The sequence below is a fragment of the Chelonoidis abingdonii genome, chromosome 9, assembly GCF_003597395.2.
Source record: "Chelonoidis abingdonii isolate Lonesome George chromosome 9, CheloAbing_2.0, whole genome shotgun sequence".
NCBI lineage: Eukaryota > Metazoa > Chordata > Testudines > Testudinidae > Chelonoidis > Chelonoidis abingdonii.
In genome coordinates, this window is record NC_133777.1 from 60,929,448 (window position 1) to 60,949,707 (window position 20,260).

General features: G+C 38.6%; 1 protein-coding gene across 1 annotated transcript; it reads left to right on the forward strand.

Moving 5' to 3' along the window:
• The first annotated feature begins 1,756 nt into the window (after positions 1-1,756).
• On the forward strand, positions 1,757-14,653 carry PYGO1 (pygopus family PHD finger 1). The gene is made up of 3 exons (XM_075069090.1): positions 1,757-1,811; positions 5,171-5,256; positions 7,378-14,653. The coding sequence occupies exons 1-3, from the start codon at positions 1,757-1,759 to the stop codon at positions 8,509-8,511; spliced, it is 1,275 nt and encodes a 424-aa protein (XP_074925191.1). The 3' UTR covers positions 8,512-14,653.
• The last annotated feature ends 5,607 nt before the right edge of the window (positions 14,654-20,260 follow it).

Below are 20,260 nucleotides of genomic sequence, written 5' to 3' on the forward strand. Positions count from 1 at the left end.
TTGATTTCAATAGGATACTGCCAAAGGGTATAGAGTTACATAGGTGCATAAATCATTGCAGGATTAGGGCTACAGCAAATACCCATTGAAGCAGTGCCCCCTCATCCCCATGTATAGACTCTTGGTTGTTTGTTTCTTAAAAAAACCAAAACCCATACCTAGCCAAGGGACTACTTACTCATCAAGGGTTGTGGCCCCAATTCTGCAAAGACTTACATGTGCTTTACTTCACATACTGTAAAATACCATACTGTGCTTACTGTGTAAAATTGCATAAAAGTCTTCGTAGAATCAGGGCCTGTTTATTTACATATAAAGTTTTAAGCATCACCTGTCCTGTATGTGTGTGTGTGAAATAGAAGAGCGTGCAGATTTATTCCCCCAGTCTCCCAACATTCAAAAATGGGTGAACTATATATTTTTTTTTTTTTGAAAACCTGAAAGGTGGAATAATAGCTTTCACATGTGACAAGCATAGAAAGTCTAAGCCAAAATGCTTTGGGTTTTGTTTTTTACAGAAAGCCAAGAGTGGCGGTTATGCTGAAACCATTTTGCAATCTTAACTCTAGTATATTGCAAAATACCAAAATGTTCAGTGTATCTTTTAATGAAAAGACTGTGGATAACAAGAAGTGACTTTCAGGAAAGTTTATTTTGGCTGCGTGATAATGATGCTTGTTCACTTTCCTTGGAGGTATGTGAGGACTACCATTAATTTTCCTTTTATGTATAAATTAAGTTCTTATAAAATTCAAAAGGAAAAATACATAAATTCATAGGCCTAACTTACATTATTGGCCTCACACAGAGAAAGATGAGATCACAAAATCTTAGTACTTCATCAAACAGTCTTGCAAATCAATAAGCATCCAAGTAGCTTTAATTATGTGAGTTGTCCCATTGACTTCTATGGGACTACTCACATAAGTGGGGTTACTCATGTACTTAAATGTTTGTGGGATCAGATCCTTGAGTACTAGTTTATACTTAACAAAACTTACAGAGCTTTAGGCTGTATTTTGAACTGCTACAGGAAGGTGAGCATTTGCTGGTGGTCCTTAGAGAATTGTCTGGTGACATACTTAACACACTCCCTATTTTCAGCTGCTGAATTTCATTAAAAGAAGCTAAAATACATTAAACACTTTCCAGATAATATTTTTCCATATTAGCAATTGCTCATGTTGACACATGGATGCTATGTGAACATGAATGGGAGAGAAAGTTGTGTAATTCTGAATTAAAGAGAAGGTGTCAATGAGACAATCTCTCTGTTAAATTGTGATATGTCTATAAAAATGTTTTAGAACACCTGAGTGATGAAAAACAGAAAAATCTGAGGAGATAGTTTATTGTTTACCAAGCTTGGACATTTTGGCTGGAATTTTGGGAGTATTTGTAATGATCCCTTCTTCCTGCAGAATTTTTATTTTAATATTTAATATTTACAATCTATGGGCTGCTATACTTTACATAGCATCATAAGAGGACACAGCGTTTTACATTATAAACTGTACGAATTGAACTTCTCCCCAAATCCTGAAGAGTTGTTCTCAACAAATTTTGTAGTGATCTGCTGTTATATGTTAATGGTCGAACATGATAAAAAAGTTTCCCCTGGCCTGATATTTAATAGGATTTGAATTTACCAGTTTTCTTCCAGTCATGATGATTTGAGGCGGTTGTTTTTCTTCCTCATGTGTGGTGAAATATTTTAGGAATTATAAATTATATAAATATATTCACGATATGAAATATGAGGTGGGATTTTAACTTTGACAGCCAGAGCCAAGAAGAAGATATTAAAACAGGTACAGAACAGCATTCCTCCATGAGGTGGGAAGTAATTTCCCTGAAAACCAGCCGCCTTCTGAAGCAGTATGAGTTATCTGAGTGAAAATCATCCCAATGGCATTTTCTGCCCTCCTAGTGAGGGGACTAAGATGAAATCCCTGCTGACTGGCAAAATAGTGACTTTGAGGCTATGAAATCCATCAAAAATATTTGAAGTATCCTCAGATATTTTAACTGGTATACACTGGGCTCGATTCGTCTCTGTGTGGGAGCAGCTTTGTGATAGTGTGTGTGCAAAGCAGCTTTAAAGCTGATTCAGCTGCCTGCTGGAGGATTCGGAGTGACATAGGGTTGTTGTAATGGTTCCTACACTGTATCCCTTACTGGCATAGGTAACGTGTGAAAGGAGAATAGGGGACGTGTGAGGAAGGAGTGTGAACTAGCATCCATATGCCCCAGTAAAACATAGTTACCTTCAGACTACTCTAATTTATGCTAGAGACCTGAACTGGCATCAGAACAGACCAGGATTGAGGATGGGTGAGGTACAAAGGATCTTGACTTGGACCAAGCCTTCGTTAGCTGGGCTGAAGGATCAGAATCATTGTTGCTATAGGTCAGATTTTCAAATACTTTTAGTTGCTTACAGATGGGCACCTGTTAGGGTTCCCTCACCACTCTGAACTCTGGGGTACAGATGTGGGGACTCGCATGAAAGATGCCCTAATCTTATATTCCACCAGCGTAGGTTAAAAGTTTCCCTAATTCACAAATTCTTGTCCTTGGACAGTATTGCCACCACTTCCAATGATTTAAACAAACATTCAGGGAGAGGCCACTTGGAGCCCTATCCTCCCCCAAAAAATATCCCCCCAAGCTCCTTTACCCCCTTTTCTGGGGAGGCTTGAGAATAATATACCAACCAATAGGTTAACAACGTGAGCACAGACCAAATCACTGGTTTTTAGGACACTGAAAATCAATCAGATTCTTAAAAGAATTTTATTAAAAAAAAAAAAAAATGTAAAAGACTCACACCTGCAAGATCAGGATGGAAGATAACTTTACAGGGTAAATAAAAAGATTTAAACCACAGAGGATTTCCCTCTGACTCTGCTTCCCAGTTACAAAACAGGAACAAAATTACATCTTAGCATAGAGAAAATCCAGAAGCTAAAACAAAGATAATCTAAGGCATTTCCTTGCTATTAATTACAATTTCTGATAATATTAGATGTATCATTTCATGATCTTTTAGGAACTGGTTTACCTGCTTGGTCTCTCTCTTTGTCCCAAGAAGGAACCAAAACAAAGAGAGCATCAACCAAACCTTTCCTCCCTCCCCGCCCCCGATAGGGTGACCAGACAGCATGTGTGAAAAATCAGGATGGGGGTGGGGGCTAATAGGAGAAGAAAAAGACCCAAAAATCGGGACTGTCCCTATAAAATCAGGACATCTGGTCACCCTACCCTCAGATTTGAAAGTATCTTCTTTTCCCATTGGTCCTTCTGGTCAGGTGCCAACTAGGTTAATTGAACTGATTAATCCCATACAAGTAAGTGATTCTGTACCTCTGGCCAAGAGGGGTTTTATGTTACTGCATATATAAAAGTTGTTACCTTTCCTTTTATATTTATGACAGCACCCAATGGGACTTTCAAAAGCACCGAAGAAGACAATGGGAATTAGGCAACTAGCCTGCTTAGCAGCACTAGATGCCTCTCTGTAGATGCCTAACTAACTTTTAAAATTTGACCCCATGTAACCAGATGAGAGTGTTGCATTCAGTAATAACAAATTCTTAAGTGCAGCAAAACATCTGTATCTTGGTAGAGTTTGGCTAGTTTTTTAATGTGAATTTTAAGCATAGGGAGACATCACACTTTTCTGAAAAAAATCAAATGATAGTACCAATCTGAGGTCAGTTTACATACATTCCACTGTATGTAACAGCAAAGAATCATTGTTTATCATAGTGTTTTAGAAAAGATGTAGACAGAGCATGGATGGATGAAAAAGAATGAACTTGTATACAGTCTGTTCATATTGATGGTTCTACCAGGTTAAAATCTGTCACCTTAACATCGTCTGTCCATGACTTTCCAAATGCTTAGGCTTTGGCTCAAGGTTACTCTTCATTCCCAAAACAAATTAATAATTTCTACTACCAATGTAGTAAAATCTCCTCTATCCATCTTTAGCAGTGGTGGGCAACCTGCGGCCTATCAAGGTAATCTGCTGGCAGGCCACAAGACAGTGTTTATATTGACCATCTGCAGCTCCCATGGCCGCGGTTTGCTGTTTCTGGCCAATGGGAGCTACGGGAAGCAGTGAGGGCTGCAGGAAGGTGCTGGCTGCTGCTTCCCGCAGCTCCCATTGGCCAGGATCGGCAAACCATGGCCACTGGGCGCTGCAGGCAGCCCTGCCTGCGGACAGTCAATGTCTCATGGCCTGCCAGAGGATTACCTTGATAGGCTGCATGTGGCCCATGGGCCACAGGTTACTCACCACTGATCTATAACTTTACAAGGGATTTAAAAATAAAAAGTCATAATTTGTACTACAGGATTGTGTAGGACTTCAGGCGTCTGTCACATTCTGGTGAAAGGTGTAGCTGAACTTCAAGTGAAGCATTGGATTTTCTTTCTTTAGTTAAAATGAAGTGGATCAAGAAGATGAGCTTCCCTCATATTGCAGGAAACTGTATTTGTACCAAAATAGCTTTTGTTAACTGCTACGTAAGGATATATGGCCTCTGCAAAGGAATCCCCTAGTGCTAGCTCATTGATTATAGTGAGATTGTTGCTGGGGTGACCTTTTGCATGATCAAGACTTAATTTATGAGAGTTTGGAAATGACAAGCTGAGAGTCTTGTCTCAGCTGTATGCCAGGTTTTCAGGGATTTTCATTAATAGAAAGCCAGGTTTTCATTCATAGACTTGTTTCTGCTTGCTCTTTCGTTAACTACATACTCTAACTGCCTATTGTGCCCTGGGAGTCCCAGGCTGATGAAATCCACATCTGTGTAAATTAAGTGGGAGATGAATCTTAGATAATTCCTTTTTGGGAGAGAAGAAGCCTTAAGCTCCAAGGGCTTGATCCAAAACCCAATTAAATTAATGGAAGTCTTTCCACTGACTTTAATGGGCTTTGAATCAGGCCTTCATGTTCTAATGGAGATGGACTCCAGTAGTTGTGTTACAGCTCCCTATACCTCCAAGTGCGGTCATTCTATAGACTTTGTAGTTTTAAGATAGAATTAGTGATACTTTGATGTTTGTCACAGGCTTTTCTTGGTATGACACAGAAAGGCACACATTAATATAAAATCTGTATTGTAACAAATGCAGAATTATATTGATTGAAATTTTGTAGGTGGTGACAGTGGATTGGATGGGTTAGGAGGACCAGGAGTACAACTTGGAAGCCCAGATAAGAAAAAGCGCAAGTCAAATACACAGGTAAATTGCTTCTGATCTCAATTTTTTGAATAAATAATACACTCAGATGTTGCTAACTAATATGGGTATCTCTTTCATCTAGGAATATCAATCCTTTATCACAAGCAGAGATTAGTCGCTTTCCAGTATCTTATAATTAAGTGCTTACGTAAAATCTTATATCTCTCGCCATCCCCACACTGGTTACTAGTAACTCCTATTGAAGTTCTTTTAATCCTGGGAGATTTGCGTGTGTCCTGGAAGAGGAGAATATAAAGTCTCTGGTAAATATGCACAGAGTGAACAGGCTGTTCATTCAGTCATGTGAACATTGTTCTGAGGAACTGAATTTAATCCCAAGCCTTCAGTTGTTTGGTGTGAATCTTCAGGGTATGAGTGGTAGCTGCAGGCTGCTGCTTTCCCCATATATGAAGATTTGTGGTCCATGCAGTTCATGAATCCATTGGCCACACTTTTAGTGCACCCTCACAGTGCTTTCCAATGCAGGGAGCCATGAGGCACACCTGGTACATTGAATTTATGCTGTTTGGCTCTTCTGTGCACTGGAAATGTATGATTTCCATTTCCTGAAATGGGGCTTTGAGAGAATGTGGGAAGACATAGGATTTGGGTGCTAATGCAAAACATTGATATTGATCATCACCTGTAAAGTAGAATTGTCCTCTTCTGTGTCCACTCAGCACTGTGTCTCAGAATATCTGCTATTACTTACTTAGTGGCAAATAATGAGAATAACTTTATCCATACAGGACCAGTTATCACCTTATAATATGCATTCTCGATTCCCATTTACTTGGGTGTCCTTTGCTTTTTCTTGTTCAAGTAGTGGTGAACCCACTGTTGTAGGCATATACAATTAATTTCAGGCTTTTGGATCTCTTAGTTCTCTCTAGTAATGAAGCTTTCCTTTTGCTGCAGAATGATGATAAATATAATGGTCCTGCAGATAAGTTCCTCCTCTTTTCTTACCTCTACTAAGGTTTGCAGGGCACCAGAAATCTGCAGAATCATTTCCCTAGCCTAGGCTACTAAATATCTGGGGCCAAATTCTCGTCTTCTGTGCACATTGTGCATGAGGGAGCTCTGTGGGGGTGAGCAGGCCAGAACTCTCCCCACAAACTGGACCAAAATGATAGTCAGTTGCACAGTCACTCTCTACAGTCATTTATGTAGCCTCTGCATCCACTAAACTCCCCCTGCTCCCAGCCCACCCACAGTTCCACAAAGTGCTGTCACAGAGCAGATCCCTCTGGTTAACAGAAGATGGAGGGTCCCGCTGGGCAGACTGTCTCCTGCCTGTACACCTTGCAGCACGGATATAGTAGTATTGCTATCGTTTAAGTCTTGCATAGACTCATCAAAAGTGGGATGGGTCAGGAGAAAGATTTGACCTTTAATTTAGTAAATTTAGCCTGAGAGGAAAGGAAAATCTATTTTTAAACGGTATTTAAACATGAGTTTTTATGTTTTAATTCTATGATTTTGTGGGAATCCTGCATTTCTTAAATAAAAGAAGGAAACAAAATACACGGTGAGCATTTTTGGCAGCATGTGGTACAGCTGCACAGTTTTTAAAAATAGTGAAATTAGTCTAAATCATTTCAGTGGCATCCTGAGTTAGCTCATAAGACAAACTCAGAAAATACTTAATAAAATAAGAGTATGTACTCCAGCCACAGAACCCAGTTGGTTTCAGTCAAGGTTCTGTGTGGGAGACAATGGCAGGATCAGGCTCCTAATAATATAAAGACCAACGGTGGCATTAGACCTGTATACCTGCAAAGGGATCCACTCTTCCATGGGATGCGTATCACAAAAATCACCACCACAACTGGTGCCCATATTGGCAGTCTTGCAAGAGAGGCCCAGGGAGGATTGAGCCTGGACCCTGAACTATTCTCTCTCTCCCTTTCTGATGAGAGTTAAGGCTCACTGCCAGAGTAGTGTGGGGAAGCTTACGCTGATTGTTGCTGCCCATGTGGCTCCTGACTGAATAAACAGAAGACTTTGGTTCACTCATGCTGCCAGTCCAGCTTCTTTATGATTGAAAGCCCATATAGTTGGAAGTTCTTGCAGGGAAGTTTATACGAATGCTAATTTAATTGTTCTAAATATTTTCAGGGATCTTCCTTTCCTCCTCCATCTGAATATGCTCCACCGCCGAATCCAAGCTCAGACCACCTTGTAGCGGCTAATCCATTTGATGATAACTATAATACTGTCTCCTATAAACCTCTACCTTCAGGAAGTCCTTATTTTAACCATCCTGGTTACCCTGGTTTTGGAGGTTATAACACTTTCAGAATGCCACCTCACATGCTGCCCAGAATGTCCTCACCTTATGGTGGTTCTTACACCCTCAGAAATCAGCCACACCCACTTCCCCAGAACCCTGTGGGAATGGGTTTTACTCGACCTCATGCTTTCAACTTTGGTCCACATGATAACACAGGTTTTGGAAATCAGCCATCTTATAACAGTGGTCAAATGAATCAAAATGTCAATATGCCCAGTCAACACTTCAGACCAAATCCTGGTGAGAACTTTGGTCACATTCCTCCACAAAATACTAGTCAAATACCACACCCTGACATGACATCTAACTTTGGACCTGCAAGCAATCCACATTTTAATTCTCAGTTAGAATCAAACCATTCTTTTGTTCCACCACCCAAGACCTACAATCAGACAAAACCATCAGCACAAAAGCAAGACTTCAGTCAAGGTGCAAGCAAAACTTCCAACCAGAACACCGCTACACATCAGCATCACCACAGAACAGATGACATCGTGAACCAAGGTAGTGCTGACTTAAAAAACGTTAATCGAAACAGTGTAGTAAATCAAGAGAGCAACCATTCTCATAATGCAGATAACACCAACAGTAGTCATGCTAATGGGACTCAGAGCAAGTCCCGTCAGCCTAGAGTTACAGCTGAAGGATGCAACTCTGAAAAGAGCAGCAAAACATCTCTCCACCTCAGTCGTCATGGTCATTCATCCTCTGAGCCAGTCTATCCATGTGGAATTTGTACACATGAAGTTAATGATGACCAGGATGCCATCTTGTGTGAAGCTTCTTGTCAAAAATGGTTTCATCGGATCTGTACAGGCATGACTGAGTCTGCTTATGGCCTCCTCACTGCAGAAGCATCAGCAGTATGGGGCTGTGATACTTGCATGGCTGAAAAGGATGTCCAGCTGATGCGTACTAGGGAGACTGCAGGGCCACCTGCATTGAATACTGATGGATGATGACATCCACTGATGCAGTATTGAAATACATACTACAGAGGTATTGCTCTTAATGGTATACTTCATTTTCTATAGACAATCAAGGTTGGTTTGAGTTTTTGTTTTGAATTTTTTGCTTTTAGTCTATCTTCACTCATGAAATTCCATCTGTTTCTGTGTTCTTTGTTTTATGCCTGTTTATATGAGTATTTAAACTTTGATCAGAAACACAGACAATGTTTGAAGATCAAAAATATGTCTGGTATTTGTTTGATCACAAGCAAATTTTCCATTAAAAAATGAATTACTGGAATTATTGATTGCAGAACAACTGCCTCGATGAATACAGGCTGTTAGCTAGTGCTGAGCCTTGATGGTACTATATATTGGAAGCATTCATTATTGTTATGTTTTATGAATGTCCATTACTGTTTTGCTCATGTCAGTGCTATCTGTCCTATGCGTAGGAGAAAAGGTAGAGGAGGTGACGTGGAGAAAGAGGAGTACTAATGAATTTTATTTTAAGATGAGCATCAAGGATTTTAATTTTTTTTCTTATTCTGCATCTGAAACAATGAATCAACATTGCATTTGATTGTTTTAGTGTTTGAGATGTTTACACTTCAAACTACAGTGCCTCCTGGCTTCTCAGCAAATATTTAATAGCCAAGAACTCTAGTGAAGTCTTACATTTCTAAAAATTCAGTATTTTTACAAAATATATCATAGCATTACATTTAAAAACACTAAAATAACATCAGGGTTGCAAAGTCAAGCACTCAAAAGTTAGGGAATGCCAGAATTAGACCTTTTCTGTGCATATACAGTAGGGTATAGTGTTTAATTTTACATGATCACATGCCTCTTCCTAGGTGCCAGGGCATCAGCTGGCAGAGCATTAACAGCACAAGAGAGACCATCTCCCTGCTCTCATATTTAGTGAGCTGGTGTGAACTGTGATTTTTTTCAGTGTCTTGTAATTTGGCCAACCTAGGTGAATTTTTACAGGGTTTAGAAAAGTTGTGATCCACTTGCCAAACTTCAAGTCCCAGCTCCAAAGTATGAAAGTGCTAGAGCTTCTCAATTTAAATAATTCTAAGATATATTTTGGCATGGGCAACACAAGATATTTTTCCTAAACTTGTTCTTGGAAACAGCTAAATTGTTGAATTTTCCTGACACCCGCCATGAAAATTCAACCCAAACAGTTAAAATTTGGCAAAGTTATAAGCAACCTAAAATGAGGTTTTATAATGAAAGGTGTTGGGCAGCCTTATAATAGGTAGTGCTACTAGATCGGTATATTATATTTCCCCTTATGCAAATAGGTTATAATAATAAATCATTAAAACCAAACCACGCTTGTTAAACATGACAGATGCTAGTCATCTTGCTTAAAGCACTACCTGAAGTTGCTCAGATAATGTGGTGATAAAGATGGTATAAGAACCTAAGTAGAATAGAAACTTAAAGGTCACTTTGTGATACATCATCTGTTTACTAATTTAGTAGTTTACAGGGTTCCCCCACTGAGTGTGAATTTGTGAGGTTCTATTGTAACTGTGCTTCTCAACATTACTTGGAGATGGTGCTGTCCTTTTGGTGTATGTGTGTAGCTCCCCATTAATGTTATAAGTTATGTATGAGCGTAAAGGGCTACATACAGCTTGCTTACATTATTAAAGGACCTTCTGCGGTATCTGGAGAAAGATGCCCAGAGGTGGTGGTACTTTCTCACACCTTTTACATCGCCTCACCTGGAATCTCCTAGAGGAGTAAAGGCAAATTTGGGCCTGTGTTTTCAACATTACTAGTTCAATACAAAGACTAACCTTCCGTTTTGCTATTTTTCTTACTGGTTTGATGACTTACAGCAATAATCTCTGCTAAAGTAATGTCTTCAAGAATTTTACCTGTGGCTTACTGCTTTAATTCTAATTTGTCTGTAGTATTGATGTAGAAATTAAAACCAAAACCTTGTTCAGATAGCATAGGTTCCTGTGGGCTAGATTCTGATCTCTGTTGCACCAGTGCAAATTGTGAAGCTTGTAAAGTTACCCCAGATTTACACTGATGTAACAGAAATCAGAATTCTGCTCAGCGACTAAGAAATCTGCCAGAGGCTAAGGGACAATGCTTTCTTTGCTAGTTTGCGATGATGTGAATTATTCAAGATTCCTAATACAAATATAAGATTCCAGTGTTTGTCCTTAGAAGTCCACTGAACATTTTACAATCCAGTGCAGGAGTCAGATACTGTGTTTAAAATGACCATAGAATTTCCTGCACCTCCCCTCTCTACCAATTCCAGTATTTCAAAGTAGCCACATGCTTTCTACATTTGATAGCAAAATATTTCCATATTAATGTAACCAAATGTACTCATTGGTTAGCATGTGGGGTGGGCATGGGGTGAAAATCTGTGAGTTTCCACCCAAATGTTTAGTCCTACAAATAAAAGGCATTAGCAAATGCCATCAAAGTACCAAAATTAAATCGCTATCATAGCATTGATATTGATGTGGTCTCAGTATTTCTGAGCTCTATTTACAGAGAGCAGATGCATTTGTTTTTAGAGTATGTTAGCTAATAGTATTTCAAGTATGTATGAAAAAAAGAACAATCATATATATTAGTAGGGTAGTAGGAATTTCACCTGCTTAAAATTAGAACCATGCTAGTTATGGGATTAGGAGGGTTGGGTAGTATACCTGATTTTTGTAATACTCTACATGGAACAATTTGTATTGAGCTATCATGTAATTCTTTCAATGTTAGTGTTTTAGGTTGTACTGGTGCTTCACACCAAAATATTGTAAGGATTTTGTAAATCTGCAAACCTGGAGTTTTATGGAGAATAGAGGAAGTGCATCAATCTCATCTCCTTTATAAAATAGCTCAGAATGCTGCTTCATTGAATGACTTCTCAGTAGTGTGGCTGTCCAAGTTTTAAAATTTTTAATCCCAGATGAAATAAATACTTGGAAACTTAATTAAATAGTTGGTAACAGTGACAAACTTATTTTGCCTTAGACCAGCGGTTCTCCAGACCCCAAAGGGGATTGCAACCCTGTTTTAATGGGGTTGCCAGGGCTGCTGTTATACTTGCTGGGGTCCAGGGCTGAAGCCAAAGCATGAGACCCACTGCCAGGGGCTGAAGCTGAAACCTGAGGGCTTCAGGCCTGGGTGGCGGGGCTCAAGTTACAGGCCCCGTGCCTGGGGCTGCAGCCCTTGAGCTTCAGCTTTGGTCCTCCCGCCTAGGATGATGGAGCTCAAGCAGGCTCAGGCTTCGGTCCCCCCTCATGGGGTCGTGTAGTAATTTTTATTGTCAAAAGGAGGTCACATGCAATGAAGTTTGAGAACCTCTGCCTTAGACCATTTTAAATGTGCAAATATTTTATGTACCGGTTTAATATTCTAATATTGTGTTGTAATTAGTGGTGGGATAAGAGGCACTGCTGTCTATGGATTAGAGAGATATGTGTGTCAAAAAGCCTATCTTTTGTTCCTGGCTCTTTTTCTGATTATCTTTGTAACCTTAGACAAATCAGTTAACTACCTGTGCCTCAATTTACTTATCTATATGATGGGATTAAAACTGACTTCACAGGGTGCTGAGAGGCTTAATATTTGAAATCTTCAGATGAGAGACACTGTAGAAGTGCCAAGTATTATAACATATTTTGTGTTTGCTCTATTAAAAACAAAAGTATAATTTTCAGGGCTGCTCAATAAGATACTTTGCTATCTGTATAAATTTCCATTTATGCCTCAATCCTGCAAACACTCTTACACATGTACTTAATCTTAAACAAGTGAATAGTCCTAATGAATTCAGTGAAATGATGTGCATGAAGTTAAGAAAAATTCGGAGTGCTTGCAGGATTGGGGCCTTCATTTGGACTTCCTAATTAGATATTTTTAATGTATTTCTTGGTTTGAGATGTTTACAAAATCAGTGGTGTTTGAAATTTAGCACCTTTTAACATTTTCTTTATTCCAACTTAATAGACATTATTAATAATTTCTGCATAAAATAACTATTTCTCATTTATATATAATATTGCCTGCCTAAAAGTATCTGTGACATTTTATAAAAAGGTCATGCTTCTTATGTTGTATGTGACTTAAATGACTGTTTCATATTAAAACTAGTCTTTCTTTATGTACTGCTTACATATACCTGTTTTGGGATATCAGTTCAGTACTTTTATACAATCTTGAATGTGTTCCACATTGGTGACATGTATTTTTGCAACAACTTTTTTGTTTTGATTATAAATTAAAGCATGTCTGAAGTAATACATGCATTAGTTCTGTGGTGTGTGGCAAAGTTAATGTATGTAATTCAAATTGGAAGAAAAGTGTCCAGACTTTGTCCAACATTAACCCTATTGCAAGGGATTAAATTACTATGTAATACAAATTATTTCATATCATGATGTGTTTTAAACTACTCTATGAAGTATGTGAAACATTACACTTTATGGATTGGTAGCTGGCCTGGTATCCTTGCATAGAATGAGATATGGTAGATGGTAGCAATTCATGATAACTAATAGAGTGAATACTTTTCAAAACACATAGCATTTATGTACAATGTGCCTGATCTTTAAATTTGTTACTGTAAGTGTTTTTGGTTAGTGAGAGTTTCACAGCATATCCGTAACAAATGAGTGCACATTTGATTGCATAAAACAAGTGTGACAATCCCATTACATCACTTTCTGTGTGGTTTAAAAATAATTTCATTGATTTATTTCTCTTTTGGACACGGATATGAAAATGCAGGATATTGTAGACATCAATGTATTTTAAATTTATTCTTGTAATCGTCAATTGCCAGTTTTTGTTTGAGGATTTGGTATATTAGAATACTTTCTTCTTTAAAGTCAGAGTGAATTAAGTGTACTGAAAAGCAGAACTCTAAAACAAGGCAATATAACTACCATGCACTACATTTGGCATATGAGTCTTCTCTCATTTGCATTGAACTAGGACACTTTCTCAGAGGCACGTGTTTTTATGTAAAAATAAAGGTTCCATTTCAGGCTCTAAGTGCTTTTATGGTCGGAGCCAATAAAGTGCTTAGTGTCATCATTTCTTATTAACTTAATTAGAAATTAAGGGAGCTCAGCACCTCTCTGTGCTTAGCACAGAAGTATTAATGTGGTCCTGTATTTTGGCTGGTCCAGGTGTATAACCCTGCACAGCCACCTGCAGAAATTACTCACCCCAAGAGCATAAGAAATACCTCTTTTCACATCTCTGAGTGTGGCCTATGTTGTAGATTTCTGTTACTCTCTTGTATTGACACATGCTGTAAGTCTTTGAATGATTATGGATTCAGCTCCATGTTCTCATCCTTCAAAGATAACTGTGAGGGGAAAAATGTTTCACAGGGAGAAAGATAATGCTGTGACTTAAGTTCCACAGGGAGAATTTTTACATTCTGTTTGCATTTTTTGTCACAAACTAGATTATTTTGGTTCAAGAGAAATATAATTTAAGCCATTACTCATTGTGCTGTATTATATTTCATGAAGAATGAAAGGAAAGCATTGACAATGCCAATTTGTCTTTTATATTCTCAACCATGCACTTTCCCTGGCATACCTGGATGTCAAAGATCATTTTAAAATCTAAACAACTGTGTAATATACAGAGGGCAATTATACTTCTCATCTCTTTTATGTTTGTTCTTTTCATTTTTTTTCATCTTTCTTAATGTTGGAATCTTCTGGTTCAAAAATGAAAAATATAGCTGTGGATTTTTAAAATTTGACATACAACCCCTTCTAACTACTTGCATGTATAGAGTTTGGAATGGATATTGCATTTCATTATGGTCTTTTGATATTTAGTCCATTATGCAGATTTTTTCCCTAGTGTAAAGTTGAGTTAATGTAAGGAAGTTACATATCTACTACCATCCAGACACTACATAACATGAGCTGATGAATATTGTTGACGTTTCATTTTTAAAACAAAAAATGTTACTACTCTGTCTAGTAGCAGGTATATCATGTTTATAAGATTATAGGTCCAGCATTGGTAGAAAATGTGTATGGCAAGTTTTCTCACACGCTGCATGTAATAGTGTTGCATTTCTGGTGTTCGGCTTCAGTTGTTTTCAAAATAAAGCTAATTTTTGAGGTGGAAATGGCTGTTGATTTAATGCAGAGAATGCAGCTTGCACAAATTTTAACTTGCCTTGCAGTTATATTGTGAAGATTAATTTGGTTAAGACCCAGACTTGGGTAGGGAACAGTGTAAAATTTCACTGTTCTGAGAAGGAACTTGGGCACAGTAGCTTCTGGGGTATTCAGCTAATGTGGCAACCTTTAGAGAGACAGTATGTCCTCTGCAGTCAGCCAACTCCCTGTCCTTGCCCCTTTGGGAGAGGTTACTCTCTTGCAGGGGCACCAGCCAAAGCAACCCTGGAGCAGAAGCTGCAATGCTGGCAGACTTCTTGCAGCCTCGCCCATATTACTTGCCTGCATAGGGGTCAGATGTTTGTGGAGTTGTTTGAACATGTTAAGTGCTAACAGTTATTTAATTTATAAAGCTCTTTCACCCTGCTTGGGTCACTGTATAATATAAAGCACTTAAAACATAGTATGTCTATGATTTAATGTTTAAAAGCCCAGTGCTATGGACCCATGTTTAAAGCCAAGGGACCTGATTCTACTTAAGAAAGCATTACTTAGAATGAAAGCTTCTCTGGAGAAAAGTTCCAAAGAGAAATGCAGAGGTGGATATCTGAAAGGAGCAGGAAGAAGGGGATATCCTATGAAATTCAAAGAGAGCAAATCTAAAATCAGTATTTCCCCCCTCCCCACAGTTAACTTGTGGCGCTTGTTGCCATAAGATGTTGTTGAGCCTGAGAAATTAAAAATTTTCAGAAAAGGATTGGATGTTTATGTTAATAACTAGAAGATCCAGAGTTGTTGTTTTTAAAAATAATTTACTATAAGAATTTTGGAAAGGATATAAACAAACCAACCTGTCACTGTTAAGGATTAGGAATAAACTTTCCCTTTGGGTATACTATACCTTGACTATGTACTTCAGTTTCTTGTTTTTTTCTGAAGCAGTTGACGGAAACAGAATACTGCACTAGATGGACCACTAGTCTGGTCCAGTACGACAAGTCTTGTAAAGTTTCAGTTCCTATGAGTCATCATAGCAACAGCTCAGTCATCTGCAGAATTAAGCCAGAGAGGTGGAATGCCTGAAACGAAGGCAGTGTCAATGCACATGTACCAGTATGCGGTTCATGAAGGAGGTCTGAAATGAAGCCCATTTTGTCTCTCTGTTAAAAGATCTACAAACAAGCAGACCTAGCTTAATTTAAAAAAATCAATATTAATTACTTCATTACTAGTAAAAGTAATGCTGTTTAGTTATTGCTTTAATTAAGAGTCCCAGCTCGCAAGTAAACAAATCAGAATTTGTTAGGTATTTTTTCTTAAGTTGTACATGGAGCTGATTAGTGTAACCCAAAGAAGCAGATGTAACTATAATTATAGTTTTAACGCAGGGGTCGGCAACCTTTCAGAAGTGGTGTGCCAACTCTTCATTTATTCACTCTAATTTAAGGTTTTGCATGCCAATAATACCTTTTAACATTTTTAGGTCTCTTTCTCTAAATCTATAATATATAACTAAACTGTTGTTGTATGTAAAGTAAATACGTTTTTTAAAATGTTTAAGAAGTTTCATTTAAAATTAAATTAAAATGCAGAGCCCCCCACACCGGTGGCCAGGACCCGGGCAGTGTGAGTGCCACTGAAAATCAGCTCACGTGCGGTAGGTTGCCTACTCCTGGTTTAAAGTATCAGGGGGTAGCCGTGTTAGTCTGTATCCACAAGAAGTGAGGTTTTTTTACCGACGACAGCTTATGCCCAAATAAATCTGTTAGTCTTTAAGGGACACCAGACTCCTTGTTGTTTTTATAATTATAGTTTGCCCTTCTAGAAACTATACTCTATAATTACAGCATGTTCTTTGTAAGTGAAGAATAAATACACCTCTACCCCAATATAATGTGGGCCTCGGGAGCCAAAAAATCTGCCTTATAGGGTGAGACCGCGTTATATCGGGTTCGGTCTGGTACGGTGTACCATCAAGAACCAGTACGCCATGCCGGACTGGACTGGCTCTCCTGGCGGTAATTTAAAGGGCCCAGTGCTCCAGCTGCTGTGGGGAGCCCTGGTCCCTTTAAATCACTGCCAGAGCTCTCGCAGTGAGGCTCAGGAGGGAATTTAAAGGGCCTGGGGCTCCCTGCAGCAGCTGGAGGCTCTGGCCCTTTAAATCACTGTCCGAGCCTGGCTGCCAAGAGACCCAGCGGGGATTTAAAGGGCCCTGTGTGCCAGCTGCTGTGGGGAGGCCCGGGCCCTTTAAATCACTGCCGGAGCTCCAGCAGCAGGGTTCCCCACAGCAGCTGGAGCCTTTGGCCCTTTAAATCACCGCCCAAGCCTGATTCCCAGGGCTCCGGCAGTCAGGCTTGGGTGGTGATTTAAAGGGCCCAGGGCTCCACACACATTCGGATATAATGCGGTAAAGCAACAGGGCTCAGGTGGCACTTTAAAGGGCCAGGGCTCCTCACTGCTTTACTGCGTTATATCTGAATTCATGTTATATCGGATCACGTTCTATCAGGGTAGAGGTGTAATGGCCAGTTTGTCTGTAGTGCTTTCATTTTGATTGCATCATTTAATTTTTTTAAACCAAAGAATACATCTTAGCTACCTAAGCAGAAGACCAGAGTTTAGGATAGATTTAGGACTCATTTCTTCAATGAACCCTCCAAACTCATGGAAAAATTGGTGTATGCACCTGGAGTGAACACAGCTTGGCTCTGGATAGGTATGTTTTATTATTTATTTATTTAAATGTAATAATCAAGACTCCTGGTTCCTAGCATCGAAAGAGTAGTACAACAAAAATACCAGAAGCATTAAAATACATTTAAACAAGAACTCTGCCAGCTAGCCACCTTAATTTAAAAATACAGTCTTTCCACCTTTCCCTTATCAGCTGATTTATTTATCTTTTACCTATCTCTGTAGCATCTGAACCTCAAATTAATGAATTATTCTCACTACACTCCTAGGTGGTTGGAAAATATTTTCATTCCCTTTTTAAAGATGGGGAACTGAGGCACAGAAATATTCAAGGTCCAATCCTGCTCCCACTGAATCAATGGCAAAACTCGCATTTCATTACTGCAGCTTTATGCCCAAGTCACATGTTAAAGGTTATATGGGGCAAAGTTTTCAAGTGCCTAAATCCCATTTTTCAGAGGTGACTTTGGAGAGTAAATGCTATTGACTTTCAATGAAGATTTCCCCCTGGACATTTAATTCATAGAACCAGACATTTAACTCTGATCTCAGTCCCAGTCCCCTGCCTTTTCTGTGTAAGCAACTGCTGATGTTGCCACAGGTGAATAAGAAGGAAAGGATCCACAGAAAAATCTCTATTAATATGTGGTTCATGATCTGAAGAAGTTTTAGAATCCCTGCAATTCCTGATTATATGTGAATAAAATAAATAACAATACTTCTCTCACACACCACTTTTTCTTTGAACAATTCTTTGAAAATATAAATTAAATGACAAGAAGAAAACAAAATCTGGTATCCTTCACAAACACTAAATTAACTTTTTAATTGTATGTGTGTAAGGTTGAACTCAATTTCTCTAGCTCACACTAGAACAGGTAAGTCAAAGGAAGACTTCTTGGTTCTTCTGGATTTTTGCAACTAGCTCCAGCGAACTGTATACTTCTAAGCAACTAAAAATGTAGTTTGAATTGTAGAAAATATACATTGTGTGAGATTAATGTGTTTGGCCTGACTTTCAAGGGATGTAGATCAGGAAACAGGATCTATTTACTCGTTCCCCTATATTAGACCTAGCTTTGGCAGATAGATCTATTATTGTTTGTCTGATGGAGTAAGTCAAACAGCAATCCACAAACTATATCCTAAGTTTAGGAAAGAGAGTGAATCCAAACAGACAAACTATTTAAGCTAATATCTGGAATGACAAATACAGCCGAATTACTTTTCACGTGACATCTGGAATTTCCAGTGTATCACTATTACATTTATCAGCAGCCTTTAATAGTTTTTTTTCCAGAATTTCGAAAACTACTAGCAGTCTATTATGGAAACATACTTTGGATAACAAGAGCTGCATTCCTTTCTCTGCTGCTTTAAGTGTTGAGTGATGAAAAGCAGAACTGTGTGCCTGACCTTAGATCTTGGTAAGTAAATGAAGCAATATTTGCAGAAGGATTTTATTTGTCAGTTAACCTTTGCTATAGCATTATAGAAAGACCTAAAAATAGTACTTAAAATTGCATTTATTTCCCCCACGGTAACATTTTGAGCCCCGTGGAAGGTAAATTTTCATTATTTAACACAACTGTTCACAGAACACAATAGAGAGGGCTCCTGCCCAAACTTTTTTTTATAATCTAACAGCTAAGGCTTATATCTTGCAATTTCTTATACAGTAGAAACTCAGAGTTACAAACACTAGAGTTATGAACTGACCGGTCAACCACACACCTCATTTGAAACGGGAAGTATGCAGTCAGGCAGCAGCAGAGACAAAAGCAAATACAGTACGGTACTGTGCTAAACTACTAAAAATATAAAGGGAAATTTTAAATTTTTTTGACAAGGTAAGAAAACTGTGTCTGTGCTTGTTTCATTTACAGATGGTTAAAAGCAGCATTTTTCTTCTGCATAGTAAAGTTTCAAAGCTGTATGAAGTCATTGTTCAGTTGTAGACTTTTAAAAACCATAATGTTTTGTTCAGAGTTATGAACAACCTCCATTTCTGAGATGTTCAAAACTCTGAGGTTCTACTGTACTTGGAAGAAGAACAGGAGGACTTGTGGCACCTTAGAGACTAACACATTTATTTGAGCATAAGCTTTCGTGGGCTACAGGCCACTTCATCAGATACATGGAATGGAACGTATAGTAAGAAGATTATATATATATATACATACACATACGGAGAACATGAAAAGGTGGAAGGACCCATACCAACTGTAAAAGGCTAATTAATTAAGATGAGATATTGTCAGCAGGAGAAAAAAAAACGTTTGTAGTGATCATCAAAATGGCCCAGTTTAGACAGTTGACAAGAAAGTGTGAGAATACTTAACATGGAGAAATAGATTCAATATGTGTAATGACCCAATACTTGAGTGGATCCCTGCATCAACCCAGAGCTCAAATGCAGTTAACAGGACTCTGCCCAGGCAAAATCAGTTGCAGGATAAGGGTCTTCTAAGGCCTCATTCTTGAAACTGGCTGTTCACAAGCACAGGGATCCATGGAGTCCATTACAGGATTCACAAAAGTTAATGTGAGCATGATTTGCTTAATTTAAGCCCTCATTCTGCAAACAGCTTCTCATTATACACTTGTGATTGGTTTTGAAAAGCTTCAGCTATCACTCAATTGCACCTGAGAGAAGTTTGCCCCATGTTAAAATGTTTAAAAATCCTGGAAAATCCACAATTTACAACTAGTTCTCTACAATTATTTACCCAAGTTAATTCCTAGGGTGACTAGATGTCCCAATTTTATAGGGACAGTCCTGATGTTTGGGTCTTTTTCTTATATAGGCTATTCTCCCGCGCCCCCACCCCCCCTTGCAGCCCCTGTCCTGATTTTTCATATTTGCTGCCTGGTCACCCTATTTGTTCCCCAGCTACAAACTACACAAAACAAAAAAAACA